Source organism: Mustelus asterias, unplaced genomic scaffold, assembly GCF_964213995.1.
Source record: "Mustelus asterias unplaced genomic scaffold, sMusAst1.hap1.1 HAP1_SCAFFOLD_1165, whole genome shotgun sequence".
Taxonomy (NCBI): domain Eukaryota; kingdom Metazoa; phylum Chordata; class Chondrichthyes; order Carcharhiniformes; family Triakidae; genus Mustelus; species Mustelus asterias.
In genome coordinates, this window is record NW_027591110.1 from 88249 (window position 1) to 114697 (window position 26449).

Below are 26449 nucleotides of genomic sequence, written 5' to 3' on the forward strand. Positions count from 1 at the left end.
GCTCATCGGGGGGTGGGAGAGAGAGAGAGGAGGCGCGGAGGGGAGGGGAACTACATTTCCCAGCAGGCAAAGGGACGCGCACGCGCACTCTCCCTTCCGCCCGTTCCCCTCCGCCGCAGCTCCACAATTTCGCGTGTTGATCTGATCGTCCCGCGCTTGCGCCGGGGGAACCGAGCGGGAAGCGCGAGACCCTCCCCTGCACACCCCCTCGAGTGGCCACGTGACGCCGGCCAACTGTCAACGGTCGGGCGTTTCAAGATCACGTGGGGACAGAGGCACGTGGGGCCTGGAAGTTGCCCTCCCTTCCCATCATCCTCAGTTGACCAAAGTGGGCAAGGAGTTGGAGGCCATCAGAGGGTGAAAGAGGGCCCAGAAGATGCCCCGCATCGACAATGACATCAAGCTGGACTTCAAGGACGTCCTGCTGCGGCCCAAGCGCAGCACCTTGAAGAGCCGCAGCGAGGTACGTGGGAACGCCCACCACGGCCATCTCCGCGCAAGCCTGGCTCCCCCGTCACAGAGCGCCCGATCTCGGCCCAGCCCAAGAGCGGAGGAAGGGGCGTTGGAGTGGTGGATGTCCATAGGACTCTAAAATCGGCCCCGCAGGTGGAGGAGGTGGTTAGGAAGGCGTATGGTGTGCTGGCCTTTATCAATCGAGGGATTGAATTTAGGAGTCCGGGGATAATGATGCAGCTATATAAGACCCTCGTCAGACCCCACTTGGAGCACTGTGCTCAGTTCTGGTCGCCTCACTATAGGAAGGATGTGGAAAAGATTGAAAGGGTGCAGAGGAGATTTACAAGGATGTTGCCTGGATTGAGTGGCATGCCTTATGAGGATAGGCTGAGGGAGCTCGGTCTTTTCTCCTTGGAGAGACGTAGGATGAGAGGAGACCTAATAGAGGTGTATAAGATGTTGAGAGGCATAGATCGGGTGGACTCTCAAAGGCTTTTTCCCAGGGTGGAAATGTCTGCTACGAGAGGACACAGGTTTAAGGTGCTGGGGGGTAGGTACAGGGGAAATGTTAGGGGGACGTTTTTCACACAGAGGGTGGTGGGTGAGTGGAATCGGCTGCCGTCAGTGGTGGTGGAGGCAAACTCAATAGGGTCTTTTAAGAGACTCCTGGATGAGTACATAGAGCTTAATAGGATGGAGGGTTATAGGTAGGTCTAGAAGGTAGGGATGTGTTCGGCACAACTTGTGGGGCCGAAGGGCCTGTTTGTGCTGTAGTTTTTCTATGTGACCGCCAGCCACTCTCCAGAGAAGGACGCTGCAGCGGCGCTAGCCCTCCCTCCCAACACCTCTCCACGCACCCTGGCTACCCATCACAGAGTGCCCGATCTCGGTCCAGGAGCAGAGGAAGGGGGCATTGGAGTGGTGGATGTGACCGCCAACACGTCACCCACCGCCCCCCCCCCCCCCTTGAATACTGAAGCAGCAGCGGCGCCAGCCATCTCCCCCACCTCTCCACGCACCCGAGAATCATAGAAATCATAGAAACCTTACAGTACAGAAAGAGGCCATTCGGCCCATCGGCCGAATGGTTACGTGTCATCTCAAGCCCACCCCCGGGAACGGAGGAAGGGGGGAAAAAGTGGAGTGGCGGCAGATGTAACCGCAGGCTCGTCAACCACAGGATACGGAGGCTGCCAGACCTCCCTCCCTGTCCCTGAGTGCCCTATCCCGGCCGGGTGGTGCAGCCCCCGGGAGCGGAGGAAGGGAAAAGCAGGAGCGACGGATGGAACCGCCAAGCCTCGTCACCCCCCTGGATATGGAAGCACTAGAGTCACCAGCGCCCCCCTCAGGGGTAGCACAGTGGTTTAGCACTGCTGCTGTTGTACAGCGCCAGGGATCCGGGTTTGATCCCTGCCTTGGGTCACTGTGCGGAATCTCCTCGTGTCTGCGTGCTTTTCCTCCGGGTGCTCCGGTTTCCCCCACGGTCCAAAGATTGGCCATGTTAAATTGACCCTTAGTATCAGGGGGATTAGCAGGGTAAATGTGTGGGGTTACAGGGGCTGGGTGGGCCGAATGGCCTCCTTCTGCGCCTTATGATTCACCTCTCCCCTCACCGAGTGCCGAGGCCGGGAGCGGAGGAAGGGGAAAGTGGAACGGTGGACACAACCTCAGTCTCGTCATTTCCTCTCTCTCTCTCACTCTCTCTCTCTCTTCCACCCCCCCGCCCCCCCCGGCCGCCGCCTTGGAGAAGATAAAAGGTTGAGATGGAGGCGTTCAAAATCACAAGGCTGGGGAGTGTGATCGGAACAGTGCCAGGAGGGGGGAGGTACCGTCCCCACTAACAAATGGATTGAGAACGGGACGAGGGGATGGAAAGAAGATTTAAGGGCGAAAGTAGCAGTGGAGATGTGAGGGGAAACTTAAAGTTTATTTATTAGTGTCACAAGTAGTCTTACATTAACACTGCAATGCAGTTACTGTGAAATTCCCCTAGTCGCCACACTCCGGCGCCTGTTCGGGTTACACTGAGGGAGAATTTAGAATGGCCAATCCACCCTAACCAGCACGTCTTTCGGACTGTGGGAGGAAACCGGAGTACCCGGAGGAAACCCACGCAGACACGGGGAGAACTGGACAGTCAGTGACCCAAGCTGGGAATCGAACCCGGGCCCCTGGTGCTGTGAGGCACTCGTGCTAACCACTGTGCCCCACAACCCCACATCCAATGAATCATGAAATATATCCTAGGATTCTTTGGGAGGCAAGGGATGAGATTGCAGAGACTTTGGCTTTGATCTTTGGGTCCTCACTGTCCACGGGGACATTCTCGCCATTCTCCAGAGGACTGGAGAATGGTGAATGTTGTTCCTCTGTTTAAGAAAGGGAATAGAAATGACCCTGGTAATTATAGACCGGTTAGTCTTACTTCGGTGGTTGGTAAATTGATGGAAAAGGTCCTTAGGGATGGGATTTACGACCATTTAGAAAGATGCGGATTAATCCGGGATAGTCAGCACGGATTCGTGAAGGGCAAGTCGTGCCTCACAAATTTGATTGAATTTTTTGAGGAGGTAACTAAGTGTGTTGATGAAGGTAGGGCAGTTGATGTCATATCCATGGATTTTAGGAAGGCGTTTGATAAGGTCCCCCATGGTCGGCTTATGATGAAAGTAAGGAGGTGTGGGATAGAGGGAAAGTTGGCCGATTGGATAGGTAACTGGCTATCTCATAGAAGACAGAGGATGGTGGTGGATGGAAAATTTTCGGACTGGAGGCAGGTTGCTAGCGGAGTGCCACAGGGATCAGTGCTTGGTCCTCTGCTCTTTGTGATTTTTATCAATGACTTAGAGGAGGGGGCTGAAGGGTGGATCAGTAAATTTGCTGATGACACCAAGATTGGTGGAGTAGTGGATGAGGTGGAGGGCTGTTGTAGGCTGCAAAGAGACATAGATAGGATGCAAAGCTGGGCTGAAAAATGGCAAATGGAGTTTAACCCTGATAAATGTGAGGTGATTCATTTTGGTAGGACAAATTTAAATGTGGATTACAGGGTCAAAGGTAGGGTTCTGAAGACTGTGGAGGAACAGAGAGATCTTGGGGTCCATATCCACAGATCTCTAAAGGTCATAGAAGTAGATAGAGCTGTGAAGAAGGCCTATAGTGTGTTAGCTTTTATTAACAGGGGGTTGGAGCTTAAGAGCCGTGGGGTTATGCTGCAACTGTACAGGACCTTGGTGAGACCACATTTGGAATATTGTGTGCAGTTCTGGTCACCTCACTATAAGAAGGATGTGGAAGCACTGGAAAGAGTGCAGAGGAGATTTACCAGGATGCTGCCTGGTTTGGAGGGTAGGTCTTATGAGGAAAGGTTGAGGGAGCTAGGGCTGTTCTCTCTGGAGCGGAGGAGGCTGAGGGGAGACTTAATAGAGGTTTATAAAATGATAGAACATAGAACATTACAGCGCAGAACAGGCCCTTCGGCCCACGATGTTGCACCGACCAGTTAAAAAAAAAAACTGTGACCCTCCAACCTAAACCAATTTCTTTTCGTCCATGAACCTATCTACGGATCTCTTAAACGCCCCCAAACTAGGCGCATTTACTACTGATGCTGGCAGGGCATTCCAATCCCTCACCACCCTCTGGGTAAAGAACCTACCCCTGACATCGGTTCTATAACTACCCCCCCTCAATTTAAAGCCATGCCCCCTCGTGCTGGATTTCTCCATCAGAGGAAAAAGGCTATCACTATCCACCCTATCTAAACCTCTAATCATCTTATATGTTTCAATAAGATCCCCTCTTAGCCGCCGCCTTTCCAGCGAAAACAATCCCAAATCCCTCAGCCTCTCCTCATAGGATCTCCCCTCCATACCAGGCAACATCCTGGTAAACCTCCTCTGCACCCTCTCCAAAGCCTCCACATCCTTCCTGTAATGTGGGGACCAGAACTGCACACAGTACTCCAAGTGCGGCCGCACCAGAGTTGTGTACAGTTGCAACATAACGCTACGACTCCTAAATTCAATCCCCCTACCAATAAACGCCAAGACACCATATGCCTTCTTAACAACCTTATCTACTTGATTCCCAACTTTCAGGGATCTATGCACACATACACCTAGATCCCTCCCTGATGAAGGGGAGTGAACATTCAAAGACTATTTCCTCGGGTGGATGGAGCTATTACAAGGGGGCATAACTATAGGGTTCATGGTGGGAGATACAGGAAGGATATCAGAGGTAGGTTCTTTACGCAGAGAGTGGTTGGGGTGTGGAATGGACCGCCTGCAGTGATAGTGGAGTCAGACACTTTAGGAACATTTAAGCGGTTATTGGATAGGCACATGGAGCACACCAGGATGATAGGGGGTGGGATAGCTTGATCTTGGTTTCAGATAAAGCTCGGCACAACATCGTGGGCCGAAGGGCCTGTTCTGTGCTGTACTGTTCTATGTTCTATGAATCGGGGGAAAAAACCCACCTCTCCCCGAGTCTTAAGACCCTAAGATATATCTATGTTTCTAATTGATTTCAGGAAGAAATTAGATATAGCTCTTGGGGCTAAAGGGATCGAGGAATACGGGAGGAAGGGGGGAATCAGGATATTGAATTTGATTATCAGCCATGATCAAAATGAATGGTGGAGCAGGCTCGAAGGGCCGAATGTCCTCCTCCTGCTTCTAGTTGGAACAAAATTTGGCCATTCGACCCATCGAGTCTGCTCCACCATTCGATCATGACTGATAAGTTTCTCAACCCCATTCTTCTGTCTTTGATTTCCCTCACCAATCAAGAACCTATCTATCTCTGTCTTAAAAACACTCAGTGACCTGGCCTCCACAGCCTTCTGCGGCAATGAACTCCACAGATTCACCACCTGAAGAAATTCCTCCTCATCTCAGTTTTAAAGGGTCATCCCTTTCAGAACCCGAATCTTTCCGACTATTGAAAACATCTTCCCCACGTCCACTCTATCCAGGCCTTTCAGTATTCTGTGAATTTCAATGAGATCGGCGGCAATGAGATGGGGCGGCACGGTAGCACAGTGGGTTAGCACTGTTGCTTCACAGCTCCAGGGACCTGGGTTCGATTCCCGACTCGGGGTCACTGTCTGTGTGGAGTTTGCACATTCTCCTCGTGTCTGCGTGGGTTTCCTCCGGGTGCTCCGGTTTCCTCCCACAGTCCAAAGATGTGCGGGTTAGGTTGATTGGCCATGCTAAAAATTGCCCTTAGTGTCCTGGGATGTGTAGGTTAGCGGGATTAGTGGGTAAATCTGTAGGGATGTGGGGGCAGGGCCTGGGTGGGATTGTGGTCGGTGCAGACTCGATGGGCCGAATGGCCTCTTTCTGTACTGTAGGGATTCTATGATTCAAAGATCCCTCATCCCCCCCATCCTTCTAAACTCCATCGAGTACAGACCCAGAGTCCTCAGATGCTCCTCATACGTCATATGCTGAGGGATACTGAGCGTTGTTACATTTTTTTTCTGGGAAATAGGTTCATAGAATCCTACAGTGCAGAAAGAGGCCATTCGGCCCATTGAGTCTGCACTGGCCACAATCTCACCCAAGCTCTATCCCCGTGCATTTACCCTAGTTAGTTCCCCTGACATAAGGGACAATTTAGCATGGCCAATCCACCTAACCCACACATCTTCGGACTGTGGGAGGAAACCGGAGCACCCGGAGAAAACCCACGCAGAGACAGGGGGAGCGTGCAGACTCTGCACAGACAGTGACCCCGAGCCAGGAATTAAACCCGGGTCCCTGGTGCTGTGCGGCAGCAGTGCTAACCACTGTGCCACCGCGCCGCCCAAGTTGGTTTCAAGTCTTTTGTGTTATCATAGAAATCATAGAAACCCTGCAGTACAGAAAGAGGCCATTCGGCCCATCGAGTCTGCACCGACCACAATCCCACCCAGGCCCTACCCCCATATCCCTACATATTTCCCACTAATCCCTCTAACCTACACATCTCAGGACACTAGGGGTAATTTTTAGCATGGCCAATCAACCTAACCCGCACATCTTTGGACTGTGGGAGGCAACCGGAGCACCCGGAGGAAACCCACGCAGACACGAGGAGAATGTTGTGTTAATTTCTCATGGGGAGAGACAGACGATGGTTGTGCTGTGAGGGCTTTCCAAAGGAATTTGTGTATTCGTGTCGGCTGCAGGAAGAAGGCGGTTTTCCTAAAGTGATGACAGGGAAATTGAAATGTAGATGTGACCGCCACCCACCACCCCTCCTCAATTCAGATTATACGGGGAGGCGGTGGGGGGAGCTACCACTCATACCTCGTAATTTCTTGACCCACCTCACATTGTCGGGCAGCATTGGGGGGAGAGGGGGGGGTGCAGGGAGAGAGGGTGAAGGTGCAGATAGATGCGCCCGTGTTGTTTTGGGGGTGGTGGGGGGAATGTTTCTTTTGACGTTACTTATTAGCCCGGCTGGGTTTTTTTTTGCTTCCCCAAACTCCCCATTCCCTTCCTAGGTGGATCTCCTCCGGTGTTTCACATTCCGAAACTCCAAGCAGTCGTACAGCGGCATTCCCATCGTGGCTGCCAACATGGACTCGGTGGGGACCTTTGAGATGGCCAAAGTACTCAGCAAGGTGCGTACGCAAATACAAACAGACCAGATAGCCACAGGGGTTAGCCGGTAAGGACCACGGGGAGTGCTGTACTGTTTTTGGAGGTGGCGGGGGGCGGGGAGGGGAGGTTCTGGAGTTAGTTACATGTGGGCCTCACCAGGGAAGGATGTAAAAACACAGAAACTAGAAGCAGGAGTAGGCCATTCGGCCCTTCGAGTCCACTCCGCCATTCATTTTGATCGTGGCTGATCATCAAATTCAATATCCTGATTTCCCTCCCCCTTTCCCCCCCATATCCCTCGATCCCTTTAGCCCCTGGTCGCCACACTGCCAGAAGGATGTGGAGGCTTTGGAGAGGGTACAGAAAAGATTTACCAGGATGTTGCCTGGCATGGAGGGCATTAGCTATGAGGAGAGGTTGGAGAAACTTGGTTTGTTCTCACTGGAACGTCGGAGGTTGAGGGAGACCTGATAGAAGTCTCCAAGATTATGAGGGGCATGGACAGAGTGGATAGTCAGAAGCTTTTTCCCAGGGTGGAAGAGTCAATTACTGGGGGGCACAGGTTTAAGGGGCAAGGTTTAAAGGAGATGTACAAAGCAAGTTTTTTTTATACAGAGGGTGGTGGGTTCTTGGAACTCGTTGCCGGGGGAGGTAGTGGAAGCAGATATGATAGTGACTTTTAACGGGCGTCTTGACAAATACATGAATAGGATGGGAATAGAAGGATACAGTCCCCGGAGGGGTAGGGGATTTTAGTTCACATGGGCAGCGTGGTTGGTGCAGGCTTGGAGGGCCGAAGGGCCCGTTCCTATGCTGTAATTTTCTTTGTTCGATAACATAGAATCCTAGAATCCCAACAGTGCAGTAGGAGGCCATTCAGCCCATCGCGCCTGCACCGACCACAGTCCCACCCAGGCCCTATCCCTGTAACCCCACCTATTTACCCTGCTAATCCCCCGACACTAAGGAACAATTTAGCACGGCCAATCCACCTAACCTGCACATACTTGGACTGTGGGAAGAAACCAGAGCACTCACATTCACCACCCTCTGGGTGAAGAAATTTCTCCTCACCTCAGTCCTAAAAGGTTTACCTCTTATCCTCAAACTATGACCCTAGTTCTGGACACCATCGGGAACATTCTCTCTGAATCTACCCTGTCTAACCCTGTTAGAATTTTATAATTTTCTATGAGATCCCCTCTCACTCTTCTAAACTCCAGTGAATATAATCCTAACTGACTTAGTCTCTTCCCATATGACAGACCTGCCACACCAGGAATCAGCCTGGTAAACCTTCGCTGTGCTCCCTCTATAGCAAGGACATCCTTCCTCAGATAAGGACACCAAAACTGCACACAATACTCCAGGTGTGGCCTCACCAACGCCCTGTAGAATTGCAGCAAAACATCCCTATCCCTATACTCAAATCCTGGGATTTGAATTCAATAAAAGGACATTAGTGAAGCAGATGGGTTTTTCCGACAATCGACAATGGTTTCATGGTCATCAGTCGATTCTTAATTCCAGATTTTTAAAAAAACTGATTTCAAATTCCACCATCTGCCTTGGCGGGATTCGAACCCGTGTCCCCAGATCATTCGCTGGATTACAGGTCGAGGGATAATACCGCTACGCCACTGCCTCCTCCCTCATCACAGTCATCAGCAGATTCTTAATTGCTCAATATTCTTAATATTTTTTCTCTATTGAATTCAAATTTCACCGTCTACCGTGACAGGATTCAAACCCGGGTCCCCCAGAATATTAGCTCAGTTTCTGGATTCACGGTCCAGCGATAATACCACAAGGCCATTACCTCCCCTGATTAGGATGTTCCGACTTAAACACACTTGGGAACGGCACGGTGGCACAGTGGGGTTAGCACTGCTGCCTCAAAGCGCCAGGGACCTGGGTTCGATCCCCGGCTTGGGTCACTGTCTGTGTGGAGTTTGCACATTCTCCTCGTGTCTGCGTGGGTTTCCTCCGGGTGCTCCGGTTTCCTCCCACAGTCTGAAAGCCATGCTGGTTAGATGCATTGGCCGTGCTACATTCACCCTCAGTGTAACCCGAACACGCGCCGGAGTGTGACAACTAGGGGATTTTCACAGTAACCGCATTGCGGTGTTAATGTAAGCCGACTTGTGAAAAGAATAAAAGTAAAACTTAAACTGTCTCCATAAACCCCTCACCCCACTTACTCCTGCCACATCCCTCTCTCCATAAGATTTAGGAGCAGAATTAGGCCGTTCGGCCCATCGAGTCTGCTCCACCAATCAATCACAGCTGATAAGTTTCTCAACCCTATTCTCTGGCCTTTTCCCCGTAGCCTTTGATTTCCCCCTCATAGAAACCCTACAGTACAGAAAGAGGCCATTCGGCCCATCGAGTCTGCACCGACCACAATCCCACCCAGGCCCTACCCCCATATCCCTACATATTTACCCACTAATCCCTCTACCCTACGCATCTCAGAACTCTAAGGGCAATTTTTAGCATGGCCAATCAACCTAACCCGCACATCTTTGGACTGTGGGAGGAAACCGGAGCACCCGGAGGAAACCCACGCAGACACGAGGAGAATGTGCAAACTCCACACAGACAGTGACCCGAGCCGGGAATCGAACCCGGGTCCCTGGAGCTGTGAAGCAGCAGTGCTAACCACTGTGCCCTCAATCCAGAACCTATCTATCTCTGTTTTAAATACACTCAATGACCTGGCCTCCTCTGTGGCAATGAATTCCACAGATTCGCCATCCCCCAGCTGAAGAAATTCCTCCTCATCTCAGTTCTATCGGGTCGCCCCTTTACTCCGAGGCTGTGCCCTTACCGAGCGTGCGGTATCAAAGCCTGGAATTTTAAAACTGACCCGAGGCCAGATTTGAACCCGGGTCCCTGGGGTTGTGAGACAGCAGTGCTGACCATCCGGTACCCGGCTGCACAACAAAATCTGGCGGTGTGGTATTTGCCGTTGCGCTGGTGTGGCGGAGTCTGATAGAGCCTGCAATGGTCCCCCACTAGTGAGCACCAGGGAAGACCCCCCCATTCCCCCCCCACCCGCCGAGGTCAAGGGGAACACCCTCACCAGCCAGGGGCGCGGAGACTCTCCCTCCCCCGCCTCCCGCCTCCCCCCACACACACAAGGGAATTTCTCCCTCCACCCAGGATGCTACTGGGACTTGATGGTTTGAGTTATAAGGAGAGGCTGGTTAGACTGGGACTTTTTTCTCTAGAGTGTAGGAGGCTGAGGGGTGATCTTATAGAGGTCTGTAAAATAATGAGGGGCACAGATCAGCGAGATGGTCACCATCTTTTCCCAAAGGTAGGGGAGTCTAAAACTAGAGGGCATGGTTTAAGGGGAGAGATACAAAAGTGTCCAGAGGGGCAATTTTTTCACACACAGGATGGTGAGTGTCTGGAACAAGCTGCCAGAGGTAGTGGTAGCGGTAGGCACAATTTTGTCCTTTTAAAAAGCACTTAGACAGTTACATGGGTAATATAGGTATACCGGGACATGGGCCAAACGTGGGCAATTGGGACTGGCATGATGGTTCAAAAAAGGGCAGCATGGACAAGTTGGGCCGAAGGGCCTGTTTCCATGCTGTAAACCTCGATGACTCAATATCAATTGTTTGGGTTTAATCTCGTTTGTTTGGATTTAATCTCAGTTTGTTTGGGTTTAATCTCAGTTGTTTGGGTTTAATCTCAGTTTGTTTGGGTTTAATCTCAGTTGTTTGGATTTAATCTCAGTTGTTTGGGTTTAATCTCAGTTGTTTGGGTTTAATCTCAGTTGTTTGGGTTTAATCTCAGTTTGTTTGGGTTTAATCTCAGTTGTTTGGGTTTAATCTCAGTTTGTTTGGGTTTAATCTCAGTTGTTTGGGTTTAATCTCAGTTTGTTTGGGTTTAATCTCAGTTGTTTGGGTTTAATCTCAGTTGTTTGGGTTTAATCTCAGTTGTTTGGATTTAATCTCAGTTGTTTGGGTTTAATCTCAGTTGTTTGGATTTAATCTCAGTTGTTTGGGTTTAATCTCAGATGTTTGGGTTTAATCTCAGTTGTTTGGGTTTAATCTCAGTTGTTTGGGTTTAATCTCAGTTGTTTGGGTTTAATCTCAGTTGTTTGGGTTTAATCTCAGTTGTTTGGGTTTAATCTCAGTTGTTTGGGTTTAATCTCAGTTGTTTGGGTTTAATCTCAGTTTGGGTTTAATCTCAGTTGTTTGGGTTTAATCTCAGTTGTTTGGGTTTAATCTCAGTTGTTTGGATTTAATCTCAGTTGTTTGGGTTTAATCTCAGTTGTTTGGGTTTAATCTCAGTTGTTTGGATTTAATCTCAGTTGTTTGGGTTTAATCTCAGTTGTTTGGGTTTAATCTCAGTTGTTTGGGTTTAATCTCAGTTGTTTGGGTTTAATCTCAGTTGTTTGGGTTTAATCTCAGTTGTTTGGGTTTAATCTCAGTTGTTTGGGTTTAATCTCAGTTGTTTGGGTTTAATCTCAGATGTTTGGGTTTAATCTCAGTTGTTTGGGTTTAATCTCAGTTGTTTGGGTTTAATCTCAGTTGTTTGGGTTTAATCTCAGTTGTTTGGGTTTAATCTCAGTTGTTTGGGTTTAATCTCAGTTGTTTGGGTTTAATCTCAGTTGTTTGGGTTTAATCTCAGTTGTTTGGATTTAATCTCAGTTGTTTGGGTTTAATCTCAGTTGTTTGGGTTTAATCTCAGTTGTTTGGGTTTAATCTCAGTTTGTTTGGGTTTAATCTCAGTTTGGGTTTAATCTCAGTTGTTTGGGTTTAATCTCAGTTGTTTGGGTTTAATCTCAGTTGTTTGGGTTTAATCTCAGTTTGTTTGGGTTTAATCTCAGTTTGTTTGGGTTTAATCTCAGTTGTTTGGGTTTAATCTCAGTTGTTTGGGTTTAATCTCAGTTTGGGTTTAATCTCAGTTGTTTGGGTTTAATCTCAGTTGTTTGGGTTTAATCTCAGTTGTTTGGGTTTAATCTCAGTTGTTTGGGTTTAATCTCAGTTGTTTGGGTTTAATCTCAGTTGTTTGGGTTTAATCTCAGTTTGGGTTTAATCTCAGTTGTTTGGGTTTAATCTCAGTTGTTTGGGTTTAATCTCAGTTTGTTTGGGTTTAATCTCAGTTTGGGTTTAATCTCAGTTGTTTGGGTTTAATCTCAGTTGTTTGGGTTTAATCTCAGTTGTTTGGGTTTAATCTCAGTTGTTTGGGTTTAATCTCAGTTGTTTGGGTTTAATCTCAGTTGTTTGGGTTTAATCTCAGTTTGTTTGGGTTTAATCTCAGTTTGGGTTTAATCTCCGTTGTTTGGGTTTAATCTCAGTTGTTTGGGTTTAATCTCAGTTGTTTGGGTTTAATCCCAGTTGTTTGGGTTTAATCCCAGTTGTTTGGGTTTAATCTCAGTTGTTTGGGTTTAATCTCAGTTGTTTGGGTTTAATCTCAGTTTGTTTGGGTTTAATCTCAGTTTAGAGTCTCCCACCCTCCCCCCTCCTCCAACCTATAAAAAAGGACTCAGAGTGAGAGCAGGTCAGCTTTTTTTTTCTCTCTTTCGTTTCTTATTCAGGGAGGTTAGCAGGGATGTCAGTGCAGGCAATGCAATGTTCCTCCTGTAGGATGTTTGAGGTGAGGGACACCAGTCGTGTCCCAGCTGAGTACAACTGCAGGAAATTCATCCAATTCCAGCTCCTTGAAGACCGTGTTAGGGGTCTGGAGCTGGAGCTGAATGAACTTCGGATCATTCTGGAGGCAGAGGTGGTCATAGACAGAAGCTTCAAGGATGTAGTTACTCCGAAGAATGAAGATAGATGGGCGATGGTGAGAGGGGCTGGGAGGAAGCAGTCAGTACAGGGATCCCCTGTGGATCCCTGTGGTCGTTCCCCTCAGCAACAAGTATACCGCTTTGGATACAGTTGGGGGGGGGGGGACCTACCAGTGGTAAGCCACGATGACCGGATCTCCAGCACTGAGTCTGTCCCTGTGACTCAGAAGGGAAGGGGGGAGAGCAGGAGAGCAATAGTTTTTGGGGACTCGACAGTTAGAGGGACAGATAGGAGGTTCTGTGGCAGCGAAAGAGACTCACGGATGGTATGTTGCCTCCCGGGTGCCAGGATCCGTGACGTCTCGGACCGTGTTTTCAGGATCCTTAAAGGGGAGGGGGAACAGTCACAGGTCGTGGGACACATCGGTATCAACGACATAGGTAAGAGAAGGGACGGGGATTTAAATCAGGAATTTAGGGAGCTAGGGTGGAAGCTGAGAGCCAGGACAAACCATGTTCTCATCTCTGGTTTGTTGCCGGTGCCACGGGATAGCGAGTTGAGGAACAGGGAGAGAGTGCAGATAAACACGTGGCTGCAGGGATGGTGTAGGAGGGAGGGTTTCAGCTACATGGATAATTGGAGCACATTCTGGGGAAGGTGGGACCTGTACAAACAGGACGGTTTGCACCTGAACCAGAGGGGCACCAATATCCTGGGAGGGAAATTTGCTACGGCTCTTCGGGGGGGTTTAAACTAATTTAAACCAGATGGGTTTTTCCGACAATGGTTTCACCGCCATCAGTAGATTCTTAATTCCAGATTTATTTTATTGACTTAAAATTCCACCATCTGCCGTGGGCGGGATTCGAACCCGGGTCCCCAGAACATTAGCTGAGTTTCTGGATTAACAATCTAGCGATAAGACCTCTGGGCCATCGCCTCCCCGTTGTCGAATTAGGGTTCAACCCTCAGAGGGTTGTGCTGTACGGTAGCTGCTGTATAAGTGTGAATTGTCGCCGGAATTTTCTTCCGTGCTTGAACCAGATCCTGTCTGACCTCCTCTCTCCCCTCTCCCCTCCCCACGGCACTCCATCCCTTCACTCCCCTCCCCTCCCCCTCCCTTCCCCTCCCCTCCCCTCCCTCACCCCTCCCTCTCCCCATCCCTTCCCTTCTCCCCCCCTCCCCATCCCTCCCCTTCTCCCTCCCACTCCCTCCTCTCCACTCCTCCTCTCACCTTCCCCTCCCTCCTCCCCCTCCCCCTCCCCCTCCCCCTCCCCCCTCCCCCTCTCCCCCTCCCCCCTCCCTCTCCCCTCCCCTCTCCTCTCCCCCTCCCCCTCCTCCCCTCCCCCCTCCCGCTCCCCTCCCCCCTCCCCTCCCCCCTCCCCCCTCCCCTCTCCCCTCCCCCCTCCCCTCTCCCCTCCCCCCTCCCCCTCCCCTCTCCCCTCCCCTCTCCACTCTTCCCCTCCCCTCTCCCCCTCCCCCTCCCCTCTCCACTCTTCCCCTCCCCTCCCCCCTCTCCCTCTCCCCTCCCCCTCTCCCCCTCTCCCCTCCCCCTCTCCCCCTCCCCTCCCCTCTCCCCTCTCCCCTCCCCCCTCCCCCTCCCCCTCCCCTTCCCCTCCCCCCCTCCCCCTCCCCCGTCTCCTCTCCCCCTCCTCCCTCCCCCTCCCCTCTCCCCCTCCCCCTCCCCTCTCCCCCTCCCCTCTCCCCCTCCCCCTCCCCTCTCCCCCTCCCCTCTCCCCCTCCCCTCTCCCCCTCCCCTCTCCCCCTCCCCTCTCCCTCTCCCCCCTCCCCTCTCCCCCCTCCCCTCCCCTCTCCCCCTCCCCTCCCCCTACCCCTCCCCTCTCCCCCTCCCCTCCCCTACCCCTCCCCTCTCCCCCTCCCCTCCCCCTACCCCTCCCCTCCCCCCCTCCCCTCCCCTACCACCCCTCCCCTCCCCACCCCGCTGTTTATTTGCTCTCACAGTTCTCGCTCTTCACTGCCATTCACAAGCACTACACGTTGGAGCAATGGAAGGAGTTTGCCTGCAATAACCCGGACTGTTTGCAGGTGAGGGGGCGATTGGCAGCTTATAGAGGAAGGGGTAGGAGTGCGAGGAGCGTTGGCGGGGGGGGGGGTGGGGGAGGTGTGCAGGGTGGAGGCGGCCGTGAATGGGACGGGTGGGTGTGCCAGAGCCAGGGGTGAGGGTGGGTTTAGTTCGGAGTTCAGAAGCAGCTGGGGGACATGCATGGAAGGGGAGACAGCGGAGACCGTGGGAAGGTATGGGTGGGGTGGGGTAGGGTGGGGTGGGGAGGGTAATGGAGGACGTAATGTGACATAGCAGGTCATTGTTGAGGACAGGGTGGGTATTGGTCTGGTCAACCTTCTCTGAACTTACATCTTTCCTTCAATAAGGAGACTGATACTGTCCACAATACTCCAGATGTGGCCCCACCAACACTATCCACACTGCTCCAGATGTGGCCTCACCAATACTGTCCACAATACTCCAGATGTGGCCTCACCAATACTGTCCACAATACTCCAGACGTGGCCTCACCAATACTGTCCACAATACTCCAGATGTGGCCTCACCAATACTGTCCACAATACTCCAGATGTGGCCTCACCAATACTGTCCTCAATACTCCAGGTGTGGTCTCACGAATACTGTCCACAACGCTCCAGATGTGGTCTCACCAACACTATCCACACTGCTCCAGATGTGGCCTCACCAATACTGTCCACAATACTCCAGATGTGGTCTCACCAATACTGTCCACAATACTCCAGATGTGGTCTCACCAATACTGTCCACAATACTCCAGATGTGGTCTCACCAATACTGTCCACAATACTCCAGATGTGGTCTCACCAATACTATCCACAGTACTCCAGATGTGGTCTCACCAATACTGTCCACAATACCCCAGATGTGGCCTCACCAATACTGTCCTCAATACTCCAGGTGTGGTCTCACCAATACTGTCCACAACACTCCAGATGTGGTCTCACCAACACTATCCACACTGCTCCAGATGTGGCCTCACCAATACTGTCCACAATCTCCAGATGTGGCCTCACCAATACTGTCCTCAATACTCCAGATGTGGTCTCACCAATACTGTCCACAATACTCCAGATGTGGCCTCACCAATACTGTCCACAATACTCCAGGTGTGGCCTCACCAACACTATCCACAATACTCCAGATGTGGTCTCACCAATACTGTCCACAATACTCCAGATGTGGTCTCACCAATACTGTCCACAATACTCCAGATCAGGCCTCACCAATACTGTCCACAATACTCCAGATGTGGCCTCACCAATACTGTCCACAATACTCCAGATGTGGCCTCACCAATACTGTCCACAATACTCCAGATGTGGTGTCACCAATACTGTCCACAATACTCCAGATGTGGCGTCACCAATACTGTCCACAATACTCCAGATGTGGTTCTCGCTAACACTATCCACAATACTCCAGGTGTGGTCTCATAAGAACATAAGAAATAGGAGCAGGAGTAGGCCATCTAGCCCCTCGAGCCTGCCCCGCCATTCAACAAGATCATGGCTGATCTGAGGCGAATCAGTTCCACTTACCCGCCTGATCCCTATAACCCCTAATTCCCTTACCGATCAGGAATCCACCTATCCGTGATTTAAACATATTCAACCAGGTGGCCTCCACCACTTCAATGGGCAGAGAATTCCAGAGATTCACCACCCTCTGAGAGAAAAAGTTCCTCCTCAACTCTGTCCTAAACTGACCCCCCTTTTGAGGCTGTGCCCTCCAGATCTGGTTTCCCTTCTAAGTGGAAAGAATCTCTCCACCTCTACCCTATCCAGCCCCTTCATTATCTCACCAATACTGTCCACAATACTCCAGATGTGGTTTCTCCAATATTGTTCACCAATGGAGGCAGGGTCAGGGACCCGGGTTTGATTCCCAGCTTGGGTCACTGTCTGTGTGAAGTCTGCACGTTCTCACCGTGTCTGCATGGGTTTCCTCTGGAAGCTCCGGTTTCCTCCCACAGTGTGAAAGACGCGCGGGTTCAGCGGATTGACCATGCTAAATTGCCTCTGAGTGTCCATGATGTGTAGGTTAAGGGATTATGGGGTAATTACATGAGGTTATGGGAATAGGGTGGATGTTGTCAGAGAGTCAGTGCAGACCCGATGGGCCGAATGGCCTCCTGCACTTTAGGGATTCTATGAATGTACTGAAGTCTAACCTCCCGACTTGTGAATTCAATTCCTCTCTTTCTCTGTGCTCTCTCTCCCTGCGTCCCCCCCTGCATCCCTACCCCCCTCCCTGCGTCCCTCTCCCCCCCTCCCTGCGTCCCTCTCCCCCCCCTCCCCGCGTCCCTCTCCTCCTGCGTCCCTCCCCCCTGAATCCCTCCCTGCACCCCTCTCCCCCCTCCCCGCGTCCCTCTCCCCCCACTCCCTGCGTCCCGCTCCCCCCCTCCCTGCGTCCCTCTCCCCGCATCCCTCTCCCCCCCTCCCCGCGTCCCTCTCCCCCTCTCCCCGCGCCCTCCCCCTCCCTCCCCGCATCCCTCCCCCTCCCTCCCCGCGTCCCTTCCCCTCCCTCCCTGCATCCCTCTCCCCCCCTCCCCGCGTCCCTCTCCCCCTCTCCCCGCATCCCTCTCTCCCCCTCCCCGCGTCCCTCTCCCCCTCTCCCCGCGTCCCTCTCCCCCCCTCCCCGCGTCCCTCCCCCTCCCTCCCTGCGTCCCTCCCCCTCCCTCCCTGCGTCCCTTCCCCTCCCTCCCTGCGTCCCTCCCCCTCCCTCCCTGCGTCCCTCCCCCTCCCTCCCTGTGTCCCTCCCCCCTTCCTCCCTGCATCCTTCCCCCCTCCCTGCGTCCCCCCCGCTCCCTCCCTGCGTCCCCCCCGCTCCCTCCCTGCGTCCCCCCCGCTCCCTCCCTGCGTCCCTCCCTCTCCCTCCCTGCGTCCCCCCCGCTCCCTCCCTGCGTCCCCCTTGCTCCTTCCCTGCGTCCCCCCCGCTCCCTCCCTGCGTCCCCCCCGCTCCCTCCCTGCGTCCCCCCCGCTCCCTCCCTGCGTCCCCCCCCGCTCCCTCCCTGCGTCCCCCCCCGCTCCCTCCCTGCGTCCCCCCCGCTCCCTCCCTGCGTCCCCCTTGCTCCTTCCCTGCGTCCCCTCTCGCTCTCTCTCTGTCCCATAGAACATCGCAGCAAGTGCTGGCACCAGCCCCAGCGACCTGGAGAAGCTGACGTCAGTTCTGGAACTCCTGCCCGACATTCACTACATCTGCCTGGATGTGGCCAATGGCTACTCGGAACACTTTGTGGAGTTTGTGAAGGACGTGAGGAAGAAGTTTCCAGATCACACCATCATGGTTAGCGGCGGTAGGGGGGGAATGGAGATTTGGGTGTGGGTGCAAAGCTGGCGAAAACTGTCCCCACTCCTTCTGGCGCCTTCAGCCGCTTCAGAATGTTCCAGGACGCTCGGACCCAGTCGCACAGCAAGATCCCACGGGCAGCGACCCAGTCACAATCAGATTGTCCAATTTTATTTCCTTTCAATAAGAACTCTCCAAACTGCACCCGCTCGTCACTCTCCTTACGACTGTTGCCCCGTGACCTTTATGTTTTACCCCTGGAGGACAGTGTAGAGGGAGCTTTACTCTGTGTCTAACCCCGTGCTGTACCTCTCCGGGGAGTGTTTGATGGGGACAGTGTAGAGGGAGCTTTACTCTGTATCTAACCCCGTGCTGTACCTGTCCTGGGAGTGTTTGATGGGGACAGTGTAGAGGGAGCTTTACTCTGTATCTAATCCCGTGCTGTACCTGCCTGGGAGTGTTTGATGGGAGACAGTGTAGACGGAGCTTTACTCTGTATCTAACCCCGTGCTGTACCTGTCCTGGGAGTGTTTGATGGGGGTCAGTGTAGAGGGAGCTTTACTCTGTATCTAATCCCATGCTGTACCTGTCCTGGGAGGGTTTGATGGGGGACAGTGTAGAGGGAGCTTTACTCTGTATCTAATCCCGTGCTGTACCTGTCCTGGGAGTGTTTGATGGGGGGACAGTGTAGAGGGAGCTTTACTCTGTATCAAACCCCGTGCTGTACCTGTCCTGGGAGTGTTTGATGGGGACAGTGTAGATGGAGTTTTACTCTGTATCTAACCCCGTGCTCTACCTGTGCTGGGAGTGTTTGATGGGGGACAGTGTAGAGGGAGCTTTACTCTGTATCTAATCCCGTGCTGTACCTGTCCTGGGAGTGTTTGATGGGGGACAGTGTAGAGGGAGCTTTACTCTGTATCTAACGCCGTGCTGTACCTGTCCTGGGAGTGTTTGATGGGGGACAGTGTAGAGGGAGCTTTGCACTGTATCTAATCCCGTGCTGTACCTGTCCTGGGAGTGTTTGATGGGGGACAGTGTAGAGGGAGCTTTACTCTGTATCTAATCCCGTGCTGTACCTGTCCTGGGAGTGTTTGATGGGGAAAGTGCAGAGGGAGCTTTACTCTGTATCTAATCCCGTGCTGTACCTGTCCTGGAAGTGTTTGATGGGGGACAGTGTAGAGGGAGCTTTACTCGGTATCTAGCCCCATGGTGTATCTGTCCTGGGAGTGTTTGATGGAGGACAGTGTAGAGGGAGCTTTACTCTGTATCTAACCCCGTGCTGTACCTGACCTGGGAGTGTTTGATGGGGGACAATTTAGAGGGAGCTTTACTCTGTATCTAACCCCGTGCTGTACCTGTCCTGGGAGTGTTTGATGGGGGACAGTTTAGAGGGAGCTTTACTCTGTATCTAACCCCGTGCTGTACCTGACCTGGGAGTGTTTGATGGGGGACAGTTTAGAGGGAGCTTTACTCTGTATCTAACCCCATGGTGTATCTGTCCTGGGAGTGTTTGATGGAGGACAGTGTAGAGGGTGCTTTACTCTGTATCTAACCCCGTGCTGTACCTGTCCTGGGAGTGTTTGATGGAGGACAGTGTAGAGGGAGCTTTACACTGTATCTAATCCCGTGCTGTACCTGTCCTGGGAGTGTTTGATGGGGAAAGTGCAGAGGGAGCTTTACTCTGTATCTAACCCCGTGCTGTACCTGTCCTGGGAGTGTTTGATGGGGGACAGTGTAGAGGGAGCTTTACACTGTATCTAATCCCGTGCTGTACCTGTCCTGGGAGTGTTTGATGGGGACAGTGTAGAGGGAGCTTTACTCTGTATCTAACCCCGCGCTGTACCTGTCCTGGGTGTGTTTGATGGAGGACAGTGTAGAGGGAGCTTTACTCTGTATCTAACCCCGTGCTGCACCTGTCCTGGGAGTGTTTGATGGGGACAGTGTAGAGGGAGCTTTACTCTGTATCTAACCCCGTGCTGGAGCTGTCATGGGAGTGTTTGATGGGGACAGTGTAGAGGGTGCTTTACTCTGTATCTAACCCCGTGCTGTACCTGTCCTGGGAGTGTTTGATGGGGGGACAGTGTAGAGGGAGCTTTACTCTGTATCTAACCCCGTGCTGTACCTGTCCTGGGAGTGTTTGATGGGGGGACAGTGTAGAGGGAGCTTTACTCTGTATCTAACCCCGTGCTGTACCTGTCCTGGGAGTGTTTGATGGGGGACAGTGTTGAGGTAAGGATGGGTGAAATCGAAACCAGGCCACTCACCAGTGACTGAAGCTGTTTTCTCTGGTTGCTGATGTTCTGTTTCCTATCTCACGGACCTGAGTTTAAAGTGGATGGAAACTATTTCACAGGCGCTGCCCCAGCTTTCTGCCAGGTTTCAGAAATTTGCCAGTGAGTAACCTGGGGATGAAGTGGAAATGGTCGAGAACTTCAAGTTTCTAAGTGTCCAGATCACCAACAACCTGTCCTGGTCCCCCCCATGCCGACGCTATAGTTAAGAAAGCCCCACCAATGCCTCTACTTTCTCTGGAGGCTAAGGAAATTTGGTATGTCTGCTGCGACTCTCACCAACTTTTACCGATGCACGATAGAAAGCATTCTTTCTGGTTGTATCACAGCTCGGTATGGCTCCTGCTCTGCCCAAGACCACAAGAAACTACAAAGGGTCGGTAGCCCAGCCCATCACACAAACCAGACTCCCACATCCATTGACTCTGTCTACACTTCCCGCTACCTCGGGGAAAAGCAGCCAGCATAATCAAGGACCCCACGCACCCCGGACATTCTCTCTTCCACCTTCTTCCGTCGGGAAAAAGATACAAAAGTCTGAGGTTACGTACCAACCGACTCAAGAACAGCTTCTTCCCTGCTGCTGTCAGACTTTTGAATGGACTTACCTTGCATTAAGTTGATCTTTCTCTACACCCTAGCTATGACTGTAACACTACATTCTGCACTCTCTCCTTCTCTATGAACGGTATGCTATATCTATAGCGCGCAAGAAACAATACTTTTCACTGTATCCCAGTACATGTGACAATAATAAATCAAATCAAATGTCATGTGGTTCATCTCCTGCAGGCTGGGAACGTGGTGACGGGGGAGATGGTGGAGGAGCTGATCCTGGCTGGTGCCGATATCATCAAAGTGGGGATCGGACCAGGTGAATAGCATCGAGACTGTTCCGGGACTGGTTCGTCAGAATCGTGCGACCGCACCCGACATGTACCGGGAAAGTGAGACTGTGCAGGAGGGGTGCAACAGGATAAAGAGACTGTGTATGGGATGGGTGTATCAGGATTGTGGGACTGTACCAGGAGAGTTTGTCTGTACGAGAAGGGTGTACCAGGAATGTGTGACTGCATGGGAGAGGTGTACCTGGAATGTGTGACTGTACAGATGGACCAGGATTGCGGGACTTTACAGGAGGGATGTACTAGGAATGTGTGACTGTACGGCAGGGCTGTATCAGGATTGTGTGAGACTTCAGGGGTGAATGGTGAATGGTCATTCGGCATTGACAGAAGGGATTTGTGTATCTTTCGAGTAGCCTGTTCACGCAGCCAGTCCCCTGATTCTCAGAGCTCGAGACCCAGCGAATCTGATTGAAGAATCTTCTCAAAAACAGAACAAAGGAAATGATTCAGCAACAAATACCTCAATGGCATTGTTTGTGTGTGTGTGTAAATCAATGTGTGTGTAAATCAATGTGTGTGTAAATCAATGTGTGTGTAAATCAATGTGTGTGTAAGTCTATGTGTGTGTAAATCTATGTGTGTGTAAGTCTATGTTTGTGTGTGTAAATCTATGTGTGTGTGTGTAAGTCTATGTTTGTGTGTGTAAATCTATGTGTGTGTAAATCTATGTGTGTGTGTGTGTAAGTCTATGTTTGTGTGTGTAAGTCGATGTTTGTGTGTGTAAATCTATGTGTGTGTGTGTGTAAATCTATGTGTGTGTAAATCTATGTGTGTGTGTGTGTGTAAGTCTATGTTTGTGTGTAAATCTATGTGTGTGTGTGTGTAAGTCTATGTGTGTGTAAATCTATGTGTGTGTAAATCTATGTGTGTGTGTGTGTGTAAGTCTATGTTTGTGTGTGTAAATCTATGTGTGTGTGTGTCAGTCTATGTTTGTGTGTGTCAGTCTGTATGTGCGTGTGTGTGTCTCAACCTGTGTGTCTGTGTGAGAGTCCATGCACACACACACACGAACACACACAAAAGTGGACACAAAGACACACACACACAAATGTATTTATATACACACACACACACACAAACAATGCCATTGAGGTATTTGTTGCTGAATCATTTCCTTTGTTCTGTTTTTGAGGAGATTCTTCAATCAGATTCGCTGGGTCTCGAGCTCTGAGAATCAGGGGACTGACTGCGTGAACAGGCTACTCGAAAGATACACAAGTCCCTTCTGTCAATGCCGAATGACCATTCACCATTCATCCCTGAAGTCTCACATAATCCTGATACAGCCCTGCCATACAGTCAGGCTTCCTGATACACTCATCCCGCACAGTCACAGCTTCCTGGTACACCCATCCTGTACAGTCACAGGTTCCTGGTACACCCATCCTGTACAGTCACAGGTTCCTGGTACACCCATCCTGTACAGTCACAGCTTCCTGGTACACCCATCCCGTACAGTCACAGCTTCCTGGTACACCCATCCTGTACAGTCACAGCTTCCTGGTACACCCATCCTGTACAGTCACAGCTTCCTGGTACACCCATCCCGTACAGTCACAGTTTCCTGGTACACCCATCCCGTACAGTCACAGTTTCCTGGTACACCCATCCCGTACAGTCACAGCATCCTGGTACACCCATCCTGTACAGTCACAGTTTCCTGGTACACCCATCCCGTACAGTCACAGCTTCCTGGTACACCCATCCTGTACACTCACAGCTTCCTGGTACACCCATCCCGGACAGTCACAGCTTCCTGTGTGTACCAGTCGTACGTGTGTGCGCGCAAGTGTGTGTGTGTGCAAGCGTGTCAGTCCACCTGTGTTTGTGTGGTTGTGTGTTGTGTGTCAGTCTGTGTGTGTGTGTCAGTCTGTGTGTGTGTGTGTGTTGCGTTACAGTGGGCTGACCTTCCACTCTAATCAAAGTGTGCCCCTGTCTCCATAGGTTCGGTGTGCACGACCCGGATTAAGACAGGGGTGGGATACCCACAGCTGAGCGCTGTCATCGAGTGTGCAGATGCAGCCCACGGCCTCAAAGGTCACATCATGTCGGTGAGCAGGCAGAGTGTCACATTCACTGCCCTGTCACAGAAGAAGGCAGCTTGTACCGCAGAGCCCCCCGACACTTGAAAACCCACTCCAATTCAATCCCTGCCAACTCCTGCACCAGTCACAGAACTACTCTCACTCCTCTCCCTGTATGGAACACCCCTTCATTACCCGAACTCCTCGATTAGATTCCAGTCTGTAACTCACTCCCGGGTATCTGTTATTCTATATATAAACCACCCCGAACCCCTCGATTAGATTCCAGTCTGTAACTCACTCCCGGGTATCTGTTATTCTATATATAAACCACCTGAACCCCTCGATTAGATTCCAGTCTGTAACTCACCCCCGGGTATCTGTTATTCTATATATAAACCACCTGAACCCCTCGATTAGATTCCAGTCTGTAACTCACTCCCGGGTATCTGTTATTCTATATATAAACCACCCCGAACCCCTCGATTAGATTCCAGTCTGTAACTCACTCCCGGGTATCTGTTATTCTATATATAAACCACCCCGAACCCCTCGATTAGATTCCAGTCTGTAACTCACTCCCAGGTATCTGTTATTCGATATATAAACCACCCCGAACCCCTCGATTAGATTCCAGTCTGTAACTCACTCCCAGGTATCTGTTATTCGATATATAAACCACCCCGAACTCCTCGATTATATTCCAGTCTGTAACTCACTCCCGGGTATCTGTTATTCTATATATAAACCACCCCGAACCCCTCGATTAGATTCCAGTCTGTAACTCACTCCCAGGTATCTGTTATTCTATATATAAACCACCCCGAACCCCTCCATTAGATTCCAGTCTGTAACTCACTCCCGGGTATCTGTTATTCGATATATAAACCACCCCGAACCCCTCGATTAGATTCCAGTCTGTAACTCACTCCCGGGTATCTGTTATTCGATATATAAACCACCCCGAACCCCTCGATTAGATTCCAGTCTGTAACTCACTCCCGGGTATCTGTTATTCGATATATAAACCACCCCGAACCCCTCGATTAGATTCCAGTCTGTAACTCACTCCCGGGTATCTGTTATTCTATACATAAACCACCCAAACCCCTCGATTAGATTCCAGTCTGTAACTCACTCCCAGGTTTCTGTTATTCAATATATAAACCACCCGAACCCCTCGATTAGATTCCAGTCTGTAACTCACTCCCGGGTATCTGTTATTCTATATATAAACGACCGAACCCCTCGATTAGATTCCAGTCTGTAACTCACTCCCGGGTATCTGTTATTCTATATATAAACGACCGAACCCTCGATTAGATTCCAGTCTGTAACTCACTCCCAGGTTTCTGTTATTCTATATATAAACCACCCAAACCCCTCGATTAGATTCCAGTCTGTAACTCACTCCCGGGTATCTGTTATTCTATAGATAAACCACCTGAACACCTCGATTAGATTCCAGTCTGTAACTCACTCCCGGGTATCTGTTATTCGATATATAAACGACCGAACCCCTCGATTAGATTCCAGTCTGTAACTCACTCCCGGGTATCTTTTATTCTATATATAAACGACCGAACCCCTCGATTAGATTCCAGTCTGTAACTCACTCCCAGGTTTCTGTTATTCAATATATAAACCACCCGAACCCCTCAATTAGATTCCAGCCTGTAACTCAGTCCCGGGTATCTGTTATTCTATATATAAACCACCCGAACCCCTCAATTAGATTCCAGTCTGTAACTCACTCCCGGGTATCTGTTATTCTATATATACACCACCTGAACCCCTCGATTAGATTCCAGTCTGTAACTCACTCCCGGGTATCTGTTATTCTATATATACACCACCTGAACCCCTCGATTAGATTCCAGTCTGTAACTCACTCTCGGATATCTGTTATTCTATATATGAACCACCCCGAACCCCTCGATTGGATTCCAGTCTGTAACTCACTCCCGGGTATCTGTTATTCTATAGATAAACCACCTGAACACCTCGATTAGATTCCAGTCTGTAACTCACTCCCGGGTATCTGTTATTCTATATGTAAACCACTCGAACCCCTCGATTAGATTCCAGTCTGTTACTCACTCCCGGGTATCTGTTATTCTATATATAAACCACCCGAACCCCTCGATTAGATTCCAGTCTGTAACTCACTCCCGGGTATCTGTTATTCTATATATAAACCACCCGAACCCCTCGATTAGATTCCAGTCTGTAACTCACTCCCGGGTATCTGTTATTCTATATATAAACCACCCAAACCCCTCGATTAGATTCCAGTCTGTAACTCACACCCGGGTATCTGTTATTCTATATATAAACCACCCGAACCCGATTAGATTCCAGTCTGTAACTCACATCCAGGTTTCTGTTATTCTATATATAAACCACCCTGAACCCCTCGATTAGATTCCAGTCTGTAACTCACTCCCGGGTATCTGTTATTCTATATATAAACCAGCCGAACCCCTCGATTAGATTCCAGTCTGTAACTCACTCCCAAGTATTTGTAATTCTATATATAAACTACCTCGAACCCCTCGATTAGATTCCAGTCTGTAACTCACTCCCGGGTATCTGTTATTCTCTATATAAACCACCCAAACCCCTCGATTAGATTCCAGTCTGTAACTCACTCCCAGGTATTTCTAATTCTATATATAAACCACCCTGAACCCCTCGATTAGATTCCAGTCTGTAACTCACTCCCGGGTATCTGTTATTCTATATATAAACCACCCCGAACCCCTCGATTAGATTCCAGTCTGTAACTCACTCCCGGGTATCTGTTATTCTATAAATAAACCACCCAAATCCCTCGATTAGATTCCAGTCTGTAACTCACTCCCAGGTATTTGTAATTCAATATATAAACCACCCTGAACCCCTCGATTAGATTCCAGTCTGTAACTCGCTCCCGGGTATCCGTTATTCTATGTAAAATGCACCCCGAAACCCTCGATTAGATTCCAGTCTGTAACTCACTCCCGGGTGTCTGTTATTCTATATATAAACCACCCGAACCCCTCGATTAGATTCCAGTCTGTAACTCACTCCCGGGTATCTGT

General features: G+C 50.7%; 1 protein-coding gene across 1 annotated transcript; it reads left to right on the forward strand.

Moving 5' to 3' along the window:
* Positions 1-95: 95 nt before the first annotated feature.
* Positions 96-23471, forward strand: LOC144487961 (GMP reductase 2-like). Its single transcript, XM_078206006.1, has 6 exons — positions 96-463; positions 6953-7072; positions 14771-14854; positions 17967-18140; positions 21227-21308; positions 23287-23471. The coding sequence occupies exons 1-6, from the start codon at positions 377-379 to the stop codon at positions 23469-23471; spliced, it is 732 nt and encodes a 243-aa protein (XP_078062132.1). The 5' UTR covers positions 96-376.
* Positions 23472-26449: the final 2978 nt, after the last annotated feature.